The sequence below is a fragment of the Sprattus sprattus genome, assembly GCF_963457725.1.
Source record: "Sprattus sprattus genome assembly, chromosome: 2".
Lineage (NCBI taxonomy): Eukaryota > Metazoa > Chordata > Actinopteri > Clupeiformes > Clupeidae > Sprattus > Sprattus sprattus.
In genome coordinates, this window is record NC_137921.1 from 27,558,841 (window position 1) to 27,580,472 (window position 21,632).

The following is a 21,632-nucleotide window of genomic DNA, read 5'->3' on the forward strand; positions in this document are numbered from 1 at the left end:
ACAACACTCTGGCAGACGCACACTAACACAACAAACGACAAGAGAGCAAAAAAGAGTGAGAATGAAAGAATAATAAAAAAAGAAACTAACAATCCCTGAAAAACACATCCCAGAGTGTCAAAGACAGCAAGTTAGTATTCAGTCACTTTTACCCCCCCTCCTCTCCTCCATCCATAATTAATTATCCTACATTTGATCACTCTCTTATTGCCAACACTGATCTGGGTGTTTGATGCAGGAGTGCTGGTGAGAGGCAGTTTAAACATTTGTGGAGAATTACAAATGCAATAGTCGTACATCCCCTTAATCCCCTTCGCAGGAGAGTGAGCGAGAGGGAGAGAGAGAGAGAGAGAGAGAGAGAGAGAGAGAGAGAGAGAGAGAGAGAGAGAGAGGGAGCGAGAGGGAGCCAGGGGAAAGCGATGCTTTTAATTAGACAGGGATAGAGAGGTGGGATTAGGCTGGGCACTGTGTTCAGATGCACAAACACTGGCAAGCATCTCTGCCACTCACACACCCTTCCAGCCCCCCCTCCTCACACACACACACACACACACACACACACACACACACACACACACACACACACACACACACACACACACATCTCCAGCCACAATCAGGCCTCAGGACAAGATACATTTCTACTTTTCCCGCAAAAGACTTTCATTTGACAGGATAGAACAAAATTCACTCAATTAAGCCTTCAACTGCTGAACAACAATAGGAAATGCAAAAGTGTGTGTGTGTGTGTACGTGTGTGTGTGTGTGTTTGGATGCACATGTTAGTTTTTATTCATTGTTTGTTTATAAATATTTAGGTGCGCCAGCGGGTTTAAGACCATGCCTGTGTTTGTATGTCTTCATAACAGTGTGTGCATGGGAGAGAATGAAAGTGTGCTTAGGGGTGTGGGTTATCGAGTGCATGTTAAGAAATGCTTGCAGGTTTGTAAGTGTGTGTGTGTGTGCCTGTGTGTGTGTACTTGTGTGTGTGTGTGGCTGGGGAGGGTGTTCATAATTGTGTTTTTATGTAAAGTGTGGTTGTTTGTGTACATGTGTGAGAGTGGAGCATTTATCACAGCATGTTCATCTTAAGTTTGCCTCTCTAAATTTGTGCGTGTGTGTGTGTGTGTGTGTGCGTGCGTGCGTGCGTGCGTGCGCGTATTTATGTATGTGTGTGAGGGGGTTGTTCCAAAGTGTTTGTGTGTGTGTGTGTGTGTGTGACGCATGCGCTTGTTTATGTATGTGTGTGAGGGGGTTGTTCCTAAGTGTGTGTGTGGGTGGAGGGCAGTGTTCATAAGTGTGTGTTTGCCTTAAGTGTGCCTGCATCTGTGTGTGTGTGTGTGTGTGTATGTGTGTACGTGTTTGATAGAGCACTCTCCCAGTGGACGTGCTGGCAGGCAGCCTGGGCAGGCCTGCACACCTCCCCCTGGTTGATTAGCGGAAAGCTCATTTTTGTTTCCATGCCGCTAATTAAGCAAGTAGCTTGCGCGCTGCTCATTAGCTACCTGCCACCGCGCTAACCCGGCCCTAGCCGCTAATTACGCCGCTAGCTGCAGCTATTGGCAGAGGGGCTGTGTGGGACTGAGGAGAATACTGCTGACTGTATCCTAAGTAGCCAGTGTTCTTTACTGCATCCAAAGGACCCTAATTAATATTCAGCAAATTACAAATGCACTTTTGGATTTGGAAAGAGAGAGGGGGGGGGGGGGGGGGAAAGAAAGAGAAAAACACACACACTAACCGAGAGAAAGTGAGAAAGAGAGAGAGAGGGAGAGAAAAAACAGGCTGCTCATTAGTCCAGCATGGCTTAATCCACAGATCTGCACAGTCCCAGTCCACAGCAGACAGGCCGGGATTACGGACAGAGATGCCACTCGCAGCCACACAGTGGGATTAAAGGGATGAATCTTAACACACTCCACTTCCAGGTCGGTACCATGAGTAATCACACTGACGTGGGCCTGCCAAGTCCCTACTGTCAGCCTTATGGAGGAGGCCTTCGGCAAACCCAGAGAAGTGTTGTTCGGATAGGAGACATCTCTGTGCCAACTCTGTGCCATCTCTGTGCCAGGCCTGGGCATGTTCAGCAGCGAGGTGCTACCCAGCAGAGTACAGCCATGGCAACAGGTGCGTGTATAAAGTGGTGACTGGGCCAAGCCTCAAGCACATGTTAGTTCTATGATGCAAGACTTAAGGCATCTGCATGGTTATCCAATTCACCTCGTACGACTTCACGAGAGACACGCCCTTTCTTATCTGATGATCGTACGACTCACCTCTACCTGCATGTTTCTACGAGGGGCTGTGGAGATTACCAACGGTTTATTATGATGTTACAAGGCCATTACATCATCATCAACAACAAACTATAAAAATATGAAATCGTTTGTTTTTATCCCGTGTATTTTCAGTTAATGATCAGAGGCTGTTGTTGTGAAATGAATTACTAACGACAATGACCAAGCTCGCGGTTATTGCCGAATATTTTCTATTATTATACCACACAAACAGTTCTGCTTTTTTACGTCTACAATTCAGGTTATTTTATAATTGAATCATTTACACTGCATGCTCTGCTAACTCAAACACAAAGAGGCTGTTCGAAAACCAAGAAATGTTAATTAAATGTTAATTAGACGACGTCTCCCTATGCTTTATATGCGGCGAGAGCCACGATAGAGCAAGGAAGAAGGGAGATGTCGGTTTTCCTCCTGCATCGCCGCTAGTGCCCTTCATCATTTTTTTATTTTTCACAAACTTGTCCCTGATCTTTCTCCAACTCCTAATGCACTCATGAACCTCCAGCCCCAGGTTCCCAGCGATCTCTCAGCGATTTTTTTAAAACGGCGGTGCTGTCATATAGGGAACCAAACAGGAAACGTGATTTTAGCCAGGGGTGTCGGACAGCTCGGATCGGATAGTGAGAAAATTCAAGCGGTGCTCCAGAGGCCGTCCGAGACCCTCGGATGGCTCTCCGAGGTGCTCAAAGGTGTGGTCCCACTTCAAGGAGGGCGTTTTAGGGCGTGCCTCGTGAGTTCGGAGAGCACGATCGGATAAGCATGTGGGGGCCTTTAGTGTTTCTGTTAAAATGCCTTATTACCACTCTGGAGGCTCTGGGTAGAGAGGGGATATTGAGTTTGTATTAGGTTAAACAGAGGAGTAGGAAACATCTACACCGGTCTTTGAATCTGTGTGTGTGTGTGTGTGTGTGTGTGTGTGTGTTTGTGTGTTTGTGTGTGTGTGTGTGTGTGTGTGTGCGTGAGCAGACTCACATTTCTGCGGGGGAAGGTGGTGAGGACCTTGAACTCGTCTGAGGGGTAGCCTTTGGAGGCCACGAAGTCGAAGAGCACCTGCAGCTTGCAGCTACCCAGAAACCTCCGCACCAGGAACTCCCCGCTGGGCGTTCGGATGCGTAGCTTGCTGACGGGCTCTCCCCCCTCTTCGCAGGGCTCGGGCGGTAGGGCCTGCTCCAATGACAGGCGGATGGCCTGGACGAGAGAAGAGGGGACAGCAGAAACCCATTAAGACTTGGCAATGGTGTGGACGTCCTCTCGACCTTCCTTAAACACACTACTGTGCTTCTACACGTACTCTCACCCTACAGGATGCTGTAAACTCACACACGGACGATGTAGGGAAAACAATTTGCAGAAACATATTTGGAGGTTTTATTAAAAGTGTGCAGAAAGGCAGAAAAAAAAACTTTTTGTAGGTTAAAACAGACAGAGACATAGAGAAGAGAGAGAGAGAGAGAGAACGATAGATAGACAGAAAGAGAGAGAGAGAGAATGATAGATAGAGAGAGAGAGAATGATAGATAGATAGATAGATAGATAGATAGAGAATGATAGATATAGAGAGAAAATGATAGAGAGAGAAGAGAGAGAGAGAGAGAGAGAGAGAGAGAGAGAGAGAGAGAGAGAGAGAGAGAGAGAGAGAGAGACTTGAACCTGGAGCTGAAATGAGCTCTCCTGGGTCAGGTGTGTGTTTGGGGAGGTGGTCGAGCTAGCTAGCCGGCCCCTGGGAGCCCCTCGCCTCCTTGTCTGTTGTTCCTGTTTTGACACTGGGTAGCATATGCTGGGACAACATGCGGCAGCTTTATTTACCCACCGTAATGCAATTATATTTCATAAGAGGAGACAACAGTAGCTCATTAGTGGCAGCAGGCTTTGTGCGGCAGCACCGCGACCCTCGCTCCCCCACGCTCCCCCAGGTGAGCAGGCAGGGGCCCTGCACACGCGAGGCCCTCTGGGAGCCCGCCGCGTCACTCAGAGGCCCAAGAGCCACCACACAAAGAGGACAGAGGGAGGGAGAGAGGGAGGGAGGGAGAGGGGATGAGGGAGAGAGAGGGAAAAGGAGAGGGAAAAGCAGTACAAAATAGGTATAGAGACAGAGAGAGCGAGTGAGAGAGAAGGAGAAAAGGAGAAAAAAGGGAGAAAGAGTAGAGAACAAGAAGAAAAGAGGGAGAACAAGAGGGAAAGAAAGGAAGGGAAAGGGGAGAGGTAGATAAAGAGGAAGAACAGAGAACGAGATAGAGAGATAGAGCATCCTTTCAGAACACAAAACAAACAGCAGGGTGGGGGGGGGAAGAGGGGTGGTTGAGCAACAACACTTGACGAGGGAGAATAAATGACATCACCACTTCTCTCTCTTTCTCTCTCTCTCTCCAACTCCTTTCATCCACCACTTCACACAAAAAAGAAACAACAAATAGAAGAAAGGGAATTCCTCCTACTCACGTCTTGAACATAGTTTTTGGTTTTGTTCGAGAGAGTGGGTCTTTGTTTGCTCTTATGAGGCCTATTGTAGCAACTCAGCAGACGGAGACCAGACAACAGTCATATTGGCTGAGAATGTGTGTGTGTGTGTAGTGAGAGGATGGTTGGGCTGGTACTTGGCTAAGCTCCAGGTGTATTGGTGGTAGTGGTGTGTGTGTGTGTGCAGTATCCCACTGATTTGTTTACTCACACACAATGTTAGGGGCAATGAGGCATTGGAGCAGGCTTCAGCTCAGCTCTCTGCTCAAAGGGAGCTGAACTAACCAGTAGCAGCTGCTGACACCCACACACACACACACACACACACACACACACACACACACACACACACACACACACACACCTCTATAGTATCTGCCATCTTTCTACCTGGTCGACTACGACTACAACTAGGGGATTAGAACACAACACAGCGGCTTTTCTCTCCCAGAGCTCCTCTGTGCTAGAGGTTAATTACAATTGTGCTTTTGGTGTTGACTGTGTCCACACGGTCTGTGAGACGGGCACTGCTTCGCGTCCTTACGCCCTGTCGGGGTTATGCTCAGTGATCAGCGACCACACTGTGACAGAGGAGTGGAGGTGCATGCGTCTCCAGGCTGTCTGCCGTGCAGCAGTTGTAATGTCAGAGTGAAGAGAAGCATGAGCGTGAGTGTGAGTGTGAGCGTGAGGTGGGCGAAGAGGCATCTGCCCTGGTGATTTGATCTGTGTGCAGCAGCAGCAGCACAAGGACAGCTGTAACAAACCTGTTGCACCCACTTCCCCCACACACACACACACACCCAGTTGGAAGCGTGTGTGGGTGGGGGTGTTTGTGGGTTTTGCGAAGCGTGCCTTTTCCCTCGAGGTCCATTACTGACACCAGGTGAACAGCCCCTCATTTAAGAGCACAAACCACACACACACACACACACACACACACACACACACACACACACACACACACAGCTCCTCATGCATATATAGATCACTAACATTAACTCTCCAAAAGAGAGGTCAGCCAGGGCAGTGAAAGGAGACCTGACACAATTACACAGGGCCAATGCCAATTATCGGCCACCCACTGTTCCATATGAATGTGTCGTTCGCCGTCGCTTTGCTCAGCTTAGCTTGTCGACAAAGTACAGCCTGGATTCGCATTTCCATACGTTTACTCTCTTGAGGGATAAAGGTGTCTCGACATACAAAAATATTTGACGAACTGAACGCAGAGTGTAACGTTATTTAGGTATGTCTAACATAAGCCCACAAAGGAAACCTTTGATTTGGTCTAAAAGAAAGCAACCTGTTTATTTTTCAAGCTAACTTTCGCTCGTCGAAGATAATGAAGGTTGCTTGGTAAAAATTGATAACCAACATGAATGTTTGTTGCTTCGAATTATATGTGGGCTAGTTTGCCAGATTGCTTGTTCTGCATGTAACAATGCTTTTTAACCCTGGAGTTTATCGAGTTTATACCACCACAGCCAAAAGGGGCAATGGAAAAAAAACAATCTGTGTGTGTGTGTGTGTGTGTGTGTGTGTGTGTGTGTGTAGGTGTGTGTGTTTGTTTCAACATATACAGTGGGGAAAATAAGTATTTGAACCCCTTGCGATTTCACAAGTTTGGCCACTTGCAAAGAAATGTGTGATCTATAATTGTAATGGTAGGTGTATATTAACAGTGAGAAACAGAATATCACCAAAAAAATCCAGAAAAATGCATTTTATAACATTTATGACTTTATTTGCATTTGATGCAAAAAATAAGTATTTGAACCCCCAAAACTGACTGACAAAAATGACTTAGTACTTGGTGGAATAACCCTTATTGGCAAGCACAGACGTCAGATGTTTCTTGCAGTTGGTCACCAGGTTTACAAACATCTCAGGAGGGATTTTGGTCCACTCCTCTTTCCAGATCCTCTCCAAATCTTTAAGGTTGTGTTTTCAATGGGAGGGAATGAGGGAATGAGGTTCAAGCCCAATCTTCCACGTTACATGGCCCCATCCATAGTCCCCTTGATGCGGTGGAGTCGTCCTGTACCCTTGGCAGAGAAACAGCCCCAAAGCATAATGTTTCCACCGCCATGCTTGATGGTGGGTATGATGTACTCTTGGGGTCATATTCAGCATTCCCCCCCCCCTGTCAAACACGGCAAGTCGAGTTGATGCCAAAGAGCTTGATTTTGGTATCATCTGACCACATTCTGTCTCCCAATCCTCCCTAGAATCATTCAAGTGTGCAATGGTAAACTTCAGATGGCCCTGTACATGCGCTTCCTTGAGCAGGGGGACCTTGCGAGTGCTGCAGTACTTCAAAAAATGACGGCGTGGTGTGTTGCCAATGGTTTTCTTGGTGACTCTGGTCCCAGCTGCCTTGAGATCATTCACAAGCTCCCCCTGTGTAGTTCTGGGGTTATTCTGCACCTTCCGAATGATCACTGATTCCGCACGAGGGGATATCTTGCATGGAGCCCCAGACCTAGAGCAGGTGACAGTTGTTTGGTGTTGCTTCCATTTATGAATAATCGCACCAATAGTTATCTGCTTCTCACCAAGCTGCTTGCCGGTGTTTTTTTAGCCCATTCCAGCCTTGTGCAGGTCTACAATCTTATCTCTGACGTCCTTGGACAGCTCTTTGGTCTTGCCCATGGTGGTGAGGTTGAAGGTGTGAAGTATGATTCTTTGGACAGGTTTCTTTTATACAGGTCATCAGTTGAGATCAGGTATACCTTGTTAGACCTAATGAGGACTAATCTGTGTGCTTTTTGGGCACATAACTGGCCATTGGGAGCCAGGATTATTGCTGTTTGCTTGGGGGTTCAAATACTTATTTTTTGCATCAAATGCAAATAAAGTCATAATTCTTATAAAATGCAGTTTTCTGGATTTTTTTGTTGATATTCTGTTTCTCACTGTTAAAATACACCTACCATTACAATTCTAGATCACACATTTCTTTGAAGTGGCCAAACTTGCGAAGTCGGCAGGGGTTCAAATACTTATTTTCCCCACTGTATGTGTGTGTAGCATAGGTCACTATGAAAGCCAAGCCTACTTGCAGGTACACAATTCCTTGCAAAACTGAAAAACAGGCTATTGTGTATCTAGTTGTAATTGTGTGTACCTCTGTGTGGGAGGAGAGGGATCATATTTCTGAACATCTACACTGTTACATACATGCAGAGCTCCTTTCATTGTTGCTGCCCCTGAATGGGCAAGCACAGTATTACAGAAACACACAGAGATAGAGAGAGAGAGCCAGAGAGGCGGCCTAAAGTGCTATAATTAAGGGGAGACGGGGATGCTTTTGTCTGAGGCTCTCCCTGTTCAAACTAATGTGACAAATGTGAGGCCGCTGGGTGCGGTGGGAAGCACGACGCAGAGCAAACAGACCCGATGAGGGGGGCGGGGAGGAGGGTGAGAGGTGAGGGGTATGTTGTGAGGACGCACACGGGCGTTGGGCTGGCCCAGTCGTGATTGTTTGCCTTGGTACGCATGTAAGCCTTTGTGCTTCTGCCTTTTGTTCCGCCAGCCCAGCCTCATGGGCCAGCGAGGCCCTTTGTGTGTATACTGTAATAACAGTGTATATGTGTGTGTGTGTGTGTGTGTGTATGTGTGTGTGTGTGTGTGTGTGTGTGTGTGTGCGTGGACGTGAGTGTGTGCGTGTGTGTGTGCGTGTATGTGTGTGTGTGCGTGTGTGTGTGTGTGTGTGTGTGTGTGGACGTGTGTGTATGGACACATGTGTGTGTTCGTCAGACTGAGGGAGATGGGTCTCCCTGTACAAACTTAAGGTTAGTTGTATTAATTCTTGTCTGGTCATACATCAACTGGAGAGATGCAATAAAAACATTAATAAGTGAGAATACAGAACCTCAGACAAAGCACAGACCAGATTATGAGCTAATGCGTTCAGTCTTTGTCAGAAGCGAACGGAATGATACACACCGGAAAAAAAGAACGAGGGAGACGACACAAAAGCCTGTATTTCCATAAACTGATTGAATAATGGCTGCTGTCACCATAATTATATAACTTAAGTCTCAAAATTATTTGTTAGCGTGAGTACGGGAATAAAGTGGGTGGTATGCAGTTACGTGAGAAGGAATAAATGGTCTAATGTGATGTGACGTGTATTGGTGTGGATGATTGTGTTTGTATGCTATTATGTAATCAATTGCTTATTTGTGTGTGTGAGAGTGTTTGTCTGTCTACGATTGTGTACATGTCGATATGTGCACAGATGTGTGTATGCATGTGTATTATGTGTGTGTCTATGTGTGATTGTGTGTGTCATTTGATTGTGTGTGTGCATGTGTGAGTTTGAATGTGTGTGTTCTTTGTGTGTGTGTTCATGTGTGTGTGTGTGTGTGTGTGTGTTCATGTGTGTGTGTGAGTGCATGACTCACCTCCCGCTCATCCTCCTGTTCCTTTTGGATCTGCTGCAGACGCACATTTTCAGCCTCCTCTCTCTCCTGGGCTTCCCTCTGAAACCAGCAGGAGCACACACACACACACACACACACACAGACACAGACACTTTAGCACTCTAAGATGGCAGGAGTACTCCACCGTCACATGACAAGAGCTGGGCCCAAGATAGGCACCAAATCGATCCGTCTGGACTACTGAAGACCAGCGAGGCTCACAAAGCATTTTACTCTTTATTCTTAGCCTTCTGAAGAGCATGAAATATCACAAGAGCATAAAATTCTCTAGTTTCAGACTTAATAGCTATTGCACAGGTAGTATTACTGCACACCGTACCGAAGCGGTCTACTGGCCTACTGAATCCCAGTGAGTCAAACAGTCCATGTTCGAGATGAGAACCATCTTGAAAAATCTGATCTGAAGAAAACAAGCTTAAACGTGTCATATGGTGATTATGCCGACATGGCACCAGAAGGGTGTTTTGAGCAGGTAATGAATGAGATGACAGTGGAAGAGATGGTTTGACCCATCAGAAGGGTGTTTTGAGCATGTCATGAATGAGATGACTGTGGAAGAGATGGTTTCACCCACCTTCTTGCGGTCGGCCTCTAGAGAGAGGCGGTAGGCCTCGTCCTGTTCCCTCTTCACCAGTTCTCTGGCCTCCCGCTCATCCTGTCAGGGGGACCAAAGCAGAATTAACATTAGTGGGGCTTACCTGACTACACACTACACACTTAACAGGGCACACACACAGACACACACACAGACACACACACAGACACACACACACACACACACACACACACACACACACACACACACAGACACACACACACAAACACACACACACACACAAACACAGAAACACACACAGACAGAGAAACACTACTCTGCTAATGTACAAAATAATGTACACAGTACAAAATAGAAACCAATAAATAAGACTGAAGTTTGTGGTTAAGCCATAAGGTCTGGGGACGAGGGGGGGGGGGGGGATGGGGGATATTGGGGGCTTCCTTCCTCTGTGGGCGAACAGCAGGCTCCTTTTCTGCTGGCCTCTAGCCCCTGTTTGCCCCGGGACAGACACCACATCCCTGCTCTACCTGCTGTGTCTGGGAGGAGGCCGTGGAGGAAGCTTTCCCTTTCTCCCCCCTCCATCAATGCCGGGAGAAATACTTCTGTTTCTATTGTCTGCTTGCCGCAGAGCGCGGATTGTTTTGGCGGTCCTGAAAGACCTGAAGCGGCAGTGCCGTTTGTGAGGAGTTCCTGCGGCCCCGGTGAATGGGAGGGACACAGCGAGAGCATGAAGCGTCGGTGACACGCAGGACGATCAAAGGCACACATGGACACTTGAATAAGGACATGGGCCTTTATTCAGCACCGTCCCCAAACACAAAGGCTTGTGACGTGAATGAACTCAGCCAATGTGTGTGTGTGTGTGTGTGTGTGCACATGCATATCAGTGCTGCTCACATCTGAACATATTAAGGCCCCAAAGCCACTGAGGCCTCCATCAGATGAGCACCTTGTGCCATCTAAACAGCACCACACCTACATGTGCACACAAACACAAACACACACACACCTACTTGTGCACACAAACACACACACACACACACACACACCTACATGTGCACATAGACACACAGCTACATGTGCACACAGACACACACCTATATGTGCACACCAGTGGCGGCTGGTGGTTTTTAAAGTGAGGGAGGAAGGACTGTGCGCCTGGTTGCCATTGGCCTGCTTATTCCGTTGGTGGCATAAGTATGTGAGATACAAGTTGTTTCAGGGTGTTTTTGTGGACTACAGTACTACAAAATAGCAGGCAGGGATACAATTGATACAAAGCCACCAGTGTGGCACCATTGTACTTAAAAAGCTGGTGGGCAGCATGTCCTTGGGCTAGACAAGGCCAGAAGGAAATGATGCAAAGCCAATTAGTCAAATCAGGCCTACTCTTGATTTTAAAAACTACATTCTAAATTTTGGGCCTACCATTTGGCCTATTTTCCCCCTCAATTACTAAAGCTATTGGTTATTATTTGACTAATTTTATTTTCAGCTGCAATTTTTTTAAGAAAATTAAGACACAAGACCAAAAGTGATGCCATTTAAAATGCTCTGAATCATTCACTAACATCCTTTCCACAATATTAAACAACAAGTTACAAAGGCAACAAGTAAGAGAACATTATTTCAGAACTATTAACATGGGCTGTTAGCCTAACATTGTTTGTGGCAAATGTGGACGTTAATGGATGTTTCAGAATGTTGGTCAATGTGTAGGCTAATTAGAATAGATACGAAACACATCGCGATCTGAAACATTCATTAACAATTTCCATTCAGAATGTCAGCTGAACGTGAACAGTCAGACTAACAAGAGGCGTATGAACGATTTAAAAACAAAACAGTACAGCCGATTGTTTTTTTATGGTACCAGTGAGCTATAAGTATTTCGCATACCAGTTAGCATTAACGGCAGCGGTTTTACCATTGGGTTTAGTGACTTGAATTTTTGGAACAGGTTTCCCTGTTGTTTTGATACTAACCTTCTCTCTGTAGCTCAATGAATGAAACGGTTTGTTCAATAAAACATGAACAATATCTTCGTTTTCCATTGCACATCCTCTTTATTTGCCATCTTTCTACAACAATCTTTAAGGGTGACGTGTTATCGATATCCTTCTGCAGAGAATGGTATTAATGTCTAATCCCCTCCCTCCAACGCCAAATCCGTTGTTTATTGGTTAAGTGATGTTGGCGCAGACTCAGACGCTAGGGAGGTCTTTCCTCCCCTTGGCAATGTAAGTGAATGAGACCCAAGAACCGCCAGTTTCAGAGACAGATTACATTGATGTCAATGGGAGCCAAAGGGAGGACGTCCTCCGTGCAGTAATTTCTTGTTACGATAGGGGGTGCTAATGTTATTTTAACTCAAGGAAACAAATTATAATATGCATAGTATTAAATACTGATATCAAACTGCATTTTTAAAGGAGTTTAGTCAGTTCAATTACAAAAATACATTTCTCAAAAAGTTTGGGGAGGTTCTTCCTCCATTTCCTCAATGGAAGAACCTCCTCTGGTGCACACAAACTCACACAGACACGGCCGCACTTGGTGTGATAAAAAGGAATGACACGTAAATACTGTGCAGCTGCATGGGCTGCTGTGTCTACCTTTGGGCAGGAACACGGTTCTGATCTGGACAGACTGGGACGGGTGTGTGTGTGTGTATGTGTGGGGGAGGGAGGGGGGGGTCAGTGTCTGGATGATTACACTGCAGAGGACACACTGTGGTCAGCCTGTCTAGGCCTATGTGTATGCAAACCCCCTCCACAAACATGCACTCCCTACGTAGATATGCATGCGCACACACACACACACACACACACACACACACACACACACACACACACACACACACACACACACACACACACACACACATACAGCCGCGGAAAAAATTAAGAGACCACTTCAAAATGATCAGTTTCTCTGGTTTTACTATTTATTGGTATGTGTTAAAGTAAAATGTACATTTTTGTTTTATTCTATAACCTACTGGCAACATTCCTACCAAATTTCAAATTAAAATATTGTCATTTAGATCATTTATTTGCAGAAAAATGACAATTGGTCAAAATAGCAAAAAAGATGCAGTGTCTTCAGATCTCGAATAATGCAAAGAAAACAAGCTCATATTCATTTTTAAACTACACAATACTAATGCTTTAACTTAGGAAGAGTTCAGAAATCAATATTTGGTGGAATAACCTTGATTTAAAATCACAACTTTCATGTGTCTTGGCATGCTCTTCACCAGTCTTTCACATTGCCGTTGGATGACTTTATGCTACTCCTGGCGCAAGAATTCAAGCAGCTTGGCTTCTTTTCATGGCTTGTGACCATCCATCTTCCTCTTGATCACATTTCAGAGTGTTTTTTATGGGATTCAGGTCTCGAAATTGGGCTGGCCATGACAGGGTCCTGATCTGGTGATACTCCATCCACACCTTTACTGGCCTGGCTGTGTGGCATGGAGCATTGCCCTGCTGGAAAAAACACTTCTCAGAGTTGGGGAACATTGTCAGAGCAAAAGGAAGCAAGTTTTTCTTCCGGGACAACGTTGTACTTTGCCTGGCTGAGGTTTGTAAAAGACCATAAGGATTGAACCAAAGCGGACTGGAGGGTCTCCTAGTTCGTCTTCTCTGATCAGTCTAATTTTCAGCTTTGCCCAACACATGGTCGTCTGATGGTTAGACGGAGACCTGGAGAGGCCTACAAGCCACAGAGTCTTGCACCTACTGTGAAATTGGACTCATCAGAGAAGACGAACTAGGAGACCCTCCAGTCCGCTTTGGTTCAATCCTTATGGTCTTTTACAAACCTCAGCCAGGCAAAGTACAACGTTGTCCCGGAAGAAAAACTTGCTTCCTTTTGCTCTGACAATGTTCCCCAACTCTGAGAAGTGTTTTTTCCAGCAGGGCAATGCTCCATGCCACACAGCCAGGCCAGTAAAGGTGTGGATGGAGTATCACCAGATCAGGACCCTGTCATGGCCAGCCCAATTTCGAGACCTGAATCCCATAAAAAAAACTCTGAAATGTGATCAAGAGGAAGATGGATGGTCACAAGCCATGCAAAGAAGCCGAGCTGCTTGAATTCTTGCGCCAGGAGTAGCATAAAGTCACCCAACGGCAATGTGAAAGACTGGTGGAGAGCATGCCAAGACACATGAAAGTTGTGATTTTAAATCAAGGTTATTCCACCAAATATTGATTTCTGAACTCTTCCTAAGTTAAAGCATTAGTATTGTGTAGTTTAAAAATGAATATGAGCTTGTTTTCTTTGCATTATTCGAGATCTGAAGACACTGCATCTTTTTTGCTATTTTGACCAATTGTCATTTTTCAGCAAATAAATGATCTTAATGACAATATTTTTATTTGAAATTTGGTAGGAATGTTGCCAGTAGGTTATAGAATAAAACAAAAATGTACATTTTACTTTAACACATACCAATAAATAGTAAAACCAGAGAAACTGATAATTTTGAAGTGGTCTCTTAATTTTTTCCGCGGCTGTATATGAGACGTAGGATGCTGTCAGACGCTAGCTGCCGGGATTCTTTTCTGAGTCATGAATCCCATCTTTCAAAGCTGACAGAGCAGTCACACAGAGGCCAGACAAACTCAAAGGGAGCCTGGTAAACACAAACACCGACACACACACACACACACACACACACACACACACAGCCTTACATGTGCACACATACACACACCTATGTGTGCACACACACACACACACATTCTTACATGTGCTCACATACACACACCTACATGTGCATAGTGCACACACACACCTACATGTGCACACATACACAAACAGACACGGCCATAGTTGGTGTAATAAAAAGGACTAAATACTTCACACACAGTGCACATGTCAAACTGCAACGTGGACCCTTCCTTCACGCTACTGGCCTTGTAATGACACAATATAATATGTCAACCAATCAAACCATTCGAATATTTAGTGTCTTCCAAATAACTCGTTATGTACTTGTTTCCACTGTCCTTGAGGAGGTAATTAGTCAACAATGCAAAGCATTAATTAACCATGCCTGACATCACAGTGAAGATTATACTGCACTGTTATGGGAAACATTTTTCTGTTGCCGTTTGCACCTAATGATTGTGTTCCTCTTAAAGACAGGCGAGGCATTCCGTGAGAAGCTGGGAGCTGTCACAACATGTGAGGCGAGCGCGTCAGAGACGTGAGCACACTCCAGCTCACAGCACCGAGCACAGAGTCCCCCTCAGGCGGCCAGCGTGTCGTGCCTTAACAGTTCCCACCACGCCAACGCACAGGACCTGAACTCGGCTCGCTCGCAGGCTTGCAGACAGCACCACATACAGACAGCACCAGCACACAGACAGCACCAGCCCACAGACAGCACCAGCCCACAGACAGCACCAGCACACAGACAGCACCAGCCCACAGACAGCAAGAGAACCCACAGAGGGCCACAGACAGCAGCAGCCCACAGACAGCAAGATAACCCACAGAGGGCAACAGACAGCAGCAGCCCACAGACAGCAAGAAAACCCACAGAGGCCCACAGACAGCAGCAGCCCACAGACAGCAGCAGCTCACAGACATCAAGAGAACCCACAGAGGCCCACAGACAGCAGCAGCCCACAGACAGCAGCAGCCCACATACAGCACCAGCCCACAGACAGCAAGATAACCCACAGACAGCACTAGCCCACAGACAGCACCAGCCCACAGACAGCAGCAGCAGCCCACAGACAGCATCAACGCACAGAAGCCCACAGACAGCACCAACGCACAGAGGCCCAGAGACAGCACCAGCCCACAGACAGCACCAACGCACAGAGGGCCACAGACACACAGGACGGCACACCGGGCCTCAATCTACTGGAGCCACAAGCAAGCAAGTTTGCAAGCAAGTCTGACCCGCCGCCATTTTCCCATCTCACCAATTTCCTGTCTCTTCCCTGTCTCATCAGAATAAAGGCAAAAAGCCCTAAAATAAAAAGAAGAAATACACATTCATCCATCCATGGCTCCAGAACTCTCAGGGAACCAGAGGTAGAGAGGACAGGCCCTTACACAGGAGCCCTCAGGGAAGCACCGGGAGAGAGGACAGGCCCTTACACAGAAGCCCTCAGTTCATAGTACACAGGAGTACAGATCCCCATTGCACCATGTGGACATCTGAACAGCAGAAGATTTAATCTATCACAAGACCACTGTTTAAGACCCTACTACCCTGACTTCCAGTGCGGTTCTTGGGAAGCCCAGAGAGACCTTGATGCAGAGGATCTCAGAAGACATTCACAACAAAGGCCTCAGTTATCTGTATTATTTTCTAATTCTACGTTTCATCCAATAAGGCGCTGGCCCAGGGCGTCAGTTTACCTACTTTAATTCCAAAACAATAAGATGACTCCAGGCAAATGAAATGACATTTAATGAATGTCATTTTAATGAGTATAGAAGGACAGGTACCATTCGAGAAAGGTATGGGCGATGTGCTATCGTTAAACAAACATTCTAGTGTTGTGGACCAAATTGAAATGGCATCAGCCAGAGCCCTGTTCATTAGCGACAATGGAGTTGCACCTGTTTAAGGTACACTCCGGTTGATGCCATTGACAGGAAAAATGTTCAATGCCTTCGTAACAATAATACAACATGTGGAGTAAAAAAAAAGAAAAAAAAAGAATGCAAGACTTACAATACCATCCGTGAACATATGCCCTGAGTAGAGTCCAAACATATGGCTTTAGAAGGCTGAAGAATGAGAGGCTTTTGAAAGGGGACCAGGCAGGAGAAGAATAGGCTCCCTTCATATCACCCTGAGTGGGCCTTGCTACCGCCTGGGCTGGCTAGTCACGAGGATGAAAGGCACGGACTCCCTTTGTTTCATGCTCCTTTCTCCCCGTATTGCGCTCAGCTCCCTTTGTGGGGTTAAGGCTGGATTTAAGAGGGCAGGGACAGCGAGGTTACGAGTGTGCAGAGTTTGGATTGGGGCTTGCATTGTGACTGGGCGCTGCAAAGGAAAATAGCAACTCTGAGGTGCACACTTGCTTTCTGGTTCGGGGCTTTTGGGCTTTTGTGCTCCCCCCCCTCTCTCTCCCTCTGCAGCAACTGTCTGGGGTGAAGGAGGGACAATGCACTGCGATGTGTCCTAGCATGAAGTCCATACGCAGGTGGAGAGGAGAGGCTAGTTGGACAGGATCTGGTAACGGGAGAGGACGAAGCTCGAAGCAGGGGTCAATCAAAAGTAGCCATTTTCAAGGAGCTGTTCCATACAAAGCTTTAACAAGAATTTTGAGGGGAAGGTTTTGACTCTGTCCATTCTCGTCTGTCGTGCTTTGTGAGAAGACTTGTCCTTTGTTAGTTTACCGACTTTGGTTTTGCTCACCTCATCTTTAATGTCCTCTTGCTGCTGGGAGGTGAAGATCTCCATCGCTCCCATTAGTCTCATCATCAGCTCATCTACTGTTGTGTTGCCTTCAACAAACAAACAAACAGTTTGACTTATTCATCTCAACACATTTCTGCTGTTAAGAAATTAGTGCCAGCTCTCACCTCTCACTTTTTATTTTCATTGTCAGTTTTGTCATGACTTATTTGGCATGAATGCAGACACCTGAGTTCTAAACTTCCCAAAATCAGCATGACACACCCCAGTGTGTGCACTAGTGTTTGGTGTGTTTGGTGTGTGCACTAGTGTTTGGTGTGTGCACTAGTGTTTGGTGAGTTTGATGAGCGCACTAGCGTTTGGTGTGTGCACTAGTGTTTGGTGTGTGCACTAGTGTTTGGTGTGTGCACTAGTGTTTGGTGTGTTTGATGAGTGCACTAGTGTTTGGTGTGTGCACTAGTGTTTGGTGTGTGCACTAGTGTTTGGTGTGTTTGGGGTGTGCACTAGTGTTTGCTGTGTTTGGTGTGCGCACTAGTGTTTGGTGTGTGCACTAGTGTTTGGTGTGTGCACTAGTGTTTGGTGTGCGCACTAGTGTTTGGTGTGTGCACTAGTGTTTGGTGTGTGCACTAGTGTTTGGTGTGTTTGGTGTGCGCACTAGTGTTTGGTGTGTTTGGTGTGTGCACTAGTGTTTGGTGTGTTTGATGAGTGCACTAGTGTTTAGTGTGTTTGGTGTGCGCACTAGTGTTTGGTGTGTGCACTAGTGTTTGGTGTGTTTGATGAGTGCACTAGTGTTTAGTGTGTGCACTAGTGTTTGGTGTGTGCACTAGTGTTTGGTGAGTGCACTAGTGTTTGGTGTGTTTGGTGTGTGCACTAGTGTTTGGTGTGTTTGGTGTGCGCACTAGTGTTTGGTGTGCGCACTAGTGTTTGGTGTGTTTGGTGTGTGCACTAGTGTTTGGTGTGTGCACTAGTGTTTGGTGTGTGCACTAGTGTTCGGTGTACACATGGTGCTTTGATGAGCGGTTACCTTGAATGACGTGCAATACTTCGTTGGACGTGCGCTTGCCCATGACGATGAGTAACAGGGGGAACTGGTCAGTTTTGTACGTCCGAATGGTCTGAGCTACCACACTGCCAAAGTGCCGTGTGCACATGGTGAGTAGTCTGGGATAAAAGAATGAGAAAGAGAGGAGATCACGAATGAAAGAAAGATGGAGAAAAGAAATAACGAAAGACAGAGAGAAAAGAGAAGAGAAGTTGAGTGTGGTTATTTTGAGACACACGTTTTAAGACGTACAGCTGCTACAGGAGGCAGCCACAGGCCCAGGTGCATTAAGGGACTTTAAAACCAATTCTGCGTCTGATTCTGGCAGACGCACGCACCCACACACCCACCCACCCGCCAGCCCTCCCGCCTCTTCCCAACCATCAGCTCAGCAGCCACACCTGATTAGAATTCCTCTCCAGACGTGATGAATTTGATAGGGCAGCTGAGGATTTCTTATTCCATTACAAAGACAGAACTTTTTTAAATTAACATTTCAAGGCAAGGAAAAGGGTAGCAGCCAGAACCTCCCAGCTCACTGTAAATGTCATAATATTAATGACTGGCTATAGACTGAATGCAAATATAAATTAGGTTCCCCCACCTCTGCTTTTAATAAGGTGTGCTTTAATAACCAGCCGCTGGAATAAAGGAACCATGGACCAGAGAGGCGCGTGCGGGTCAAGGAGAACAGTGGAGAATGATGGTGTGTGTGTGTGTGTGTGTGTGTGTGTGTGTGTGTGTGTATGCGTGTCTCTAGAGTAAGGAGAGTTACTCATCAGTAATCATGAATTTCAGAAGATGGAAAAGAGAGAAACGGCAGCCTGCGGTATCCTGTAGGCATAATATAAAATAATCAGAAGCAAAGTAAGGTGTGAAATGAATTAGACATAACTTGCATAGACGCACATTCATTTAAATGTATTCCTCTCAAGACAGCTTAGTGAGAAAGGTAAAGGTCTGTCTGTGTTTTCACAATACTAACAGATCTCTACACTTACATCAGCGATGTCTGACTCCTGGCTTATCTAACTTGTGCTTCAGATCGAACACCCTTTACATGTCTTGTTCTTATTAGTACCTAAAGAGTATATTATATACTATTATCTTATATTATATCACCGCGTGCTAGTAACGCCGCCCCCAAGTCTAGCCCTAACATGTACACTGATGAGCCAAAACCTTATGACCATTGTGATTGACATTGATTTACCTGCATTTTCAGTGGGAAATCTGAACAAATGAGGTGTTGACAAAAGAACGTCATTAACTGTCAATCCGCTGTTTGTTAAACCAAATCAAGCACTGACTGGTAATTGTCCCATTAGGGTTGCATTTATTTAGGCTCTCAACAAGCTCTTGAAAACAACCTTCATGTAGGCTAATTTGCTCCTCTTATCAGATCGGGAGCCCAAGCCCTGCCTTCTCCAGCTGCCGTCAGTGCAATCACACCGTGAACAGTGTAACACAGTGAAAAAGCAACTCCCTCCATTACTCCCTGGATGAACCCCAGGAGTGGAGGGACAGGAGGTGACTCTGGTGCCCAGATGAAGTGAAGCGTGCTTGGGAGCACACCTCTGTCGTTACCCGGCTGACTGACCACCACCATCCCCCGGGCTGTTGTGTTTAAACACAACCCTCACTAACGTGTCCCTCCCTTCACAAACTCCCCCGAGTCCAAGGGACCTATGCAGGGCTTAGCGAAAAGACCAGCTGGACGTACTGAGAGAGTACAGTGTAATTTTAACCAGTCGTACAGGGCGAGAGAACAATTACCGGCAGGGCCTGGAGAGAAACCCTACCCTCTGCTAGCCCTGTTAAACATGGACGTTAAGATAAACCCCCACCAGCTGAGCAGCCTTGCGAATCAGCTTAACACACCAGGCCAGCTCCTGTTTCAACAAGACAACACACACAAAGCCAGGCAACTAACCAAATAACGACGGGGAATGAGACAAAACTAGCTTTGGGACTGCCGTGGATTAGCAGTGGTGAGTCTTTCAGGAGAGGTGTACAATATAACCATTACTTCAATGGGAGAGAGAACAGTCCACATTTCTGTGAAGAATGTTCTTGGTGACTGTTTTTTTTTTTTTTCTTCTTCTTCTCTCCCCCCCCCCCCACCCCCCCCCCCCCTTCTTGTACGGCCAACCTTCCCATCCTAACACCTGCTCTCTGAGCATCTCCTTGGATGAGTGGCGCTCTGGTTATGAGAGTGACAGGTTCACAAAGGTCTCCAATCCGATGCGAGACGTTAGAATGTTAATGTTTCTCCGCACTGTCGGATCCGATCAGACTCACGGCTGTCGAGGTGTGGCTGCAGGTGAGACATTTCAGCGCTACCTGAGAACGAGCGCGCTCTACGTCACTCATCAGGTGAGTCTTTCCTCAGCCGCTCAACCAGAAGCAACAAGGACAAAAACAATACATAAGACTCTTTCGCACTGACATGCCCAAGTTTAAAAACGTCCAAAGCAGGAGTCACGCTCACATTTCCCAAATGCTCATTTCTCGCTTGAGAGGGTGCTCAAACACTGTGGTTTCCTTTTTAATAAGCTCTGTATTACCTGCGAGCTTTTCCAAAGGTAACTTTATTTTTTTTTAATCAAATTCAAAGAGATCAAACATTTCAGAACAGTGCTCTGCCAAGTACATTGATCTGTGGTTGAGTGAGAGTGGCTCGACTGTAGTGTGGGAAAGCAGTGTGACATTACCAAGGAATGCATGGCCTCCGCCTCCAACAATGTAACGTATGCTAACAAGTGTCACTGTGGTATTTTACAAGCATTTCCCAAAGGTGACAATTATCTTGGCACAGAGTCCTGAGATTAGAGCATTTTATGCATAATTAATCACCGAGCTGAAAAGGCATGAGAATTCCTGGGCCGTCCACCGGGGTGCGGGCTCAAAGAGCGGAGGCCGCGGGAGTCAGCGTGCTGCTTAAGGGCCACTATGACAAACGCCAATCAGCCGCCCGTCCTGCTCAACCTGGGAGCGTGAGAAATGTGTGCAGGAGACATGGGGTGCGTGCGTGCGTGCGTTTGTGTGAGTGTGTGTGCGTGACATAGAGAGAGAGACAGAGAGAGAGAGGGTGCGTGTGTGTGTGTGTGAGTGAGAGAGAGGGTGTGTGTGTTTTTGTGTGTGTGTGTGTGTGTGTGTGTGTGTGTGTGTGTGTGTGTGTGTGTGTGTGTGTGTGAGAGAGAAAGAGTGTGAGTGGGGAGATTGGAGTGAGAAGATTGGGGTGGGGAGGGGTGGGGAGGGGGTGTGTAGCAGTGGCCGCTATGAAAGGCTCCAGATGTTGCCTGCCTTTAATCTGCAATAAAAGGCTCAGTTGGGGCAAGAAGCTAAAAGGAGAAAGGGAGCGGAATGAACTGCAGAAATATCCAGCCCCCAAAAGGAAATCAAATAGGAGCAGGGTCAGTGTCTGGGC

The 21,632-nt window shown here is 46.5% G+C and overlaps 1 protein-coding gene across 1 annotated transcript in view; it reads right to left on the reverse strand.

Moving 5' to 3' along the window:
* faf1 (Fas (TNFRSF6) associated factor 1) overlaps positions 1–21,632 on the reverse strand; it is a 52,250-nt gene that overhangs the window by 13,165 nt on the left and 17,453 nt on the right. Inside the window, exons 7-11 of the mRNA XM_080833158.1 lie at positions 18,185–18,321; positions 17,161–17,249; positions 9,780–9,860; positions 9,167–9,244; positions 3,273–3,488 (exon numbers count right to left, since the gene is read on the reverse strand). Of these exons, the coding sequence (XP_080689284.1) occupies positions 3,273–3,488; positions 9,167–9,244; positions 9,780–9,860; positions 17,161–17,249; positions 18,185–18,321 (601 nt within the window). The remainder of the gene's footprint in view (positions 1–3,272; positions 3,489–9,166; positions 9,245–9,779; positions 9,861–17,160; positions 17,250–18,184; positions 18,322–21,632) is intronic.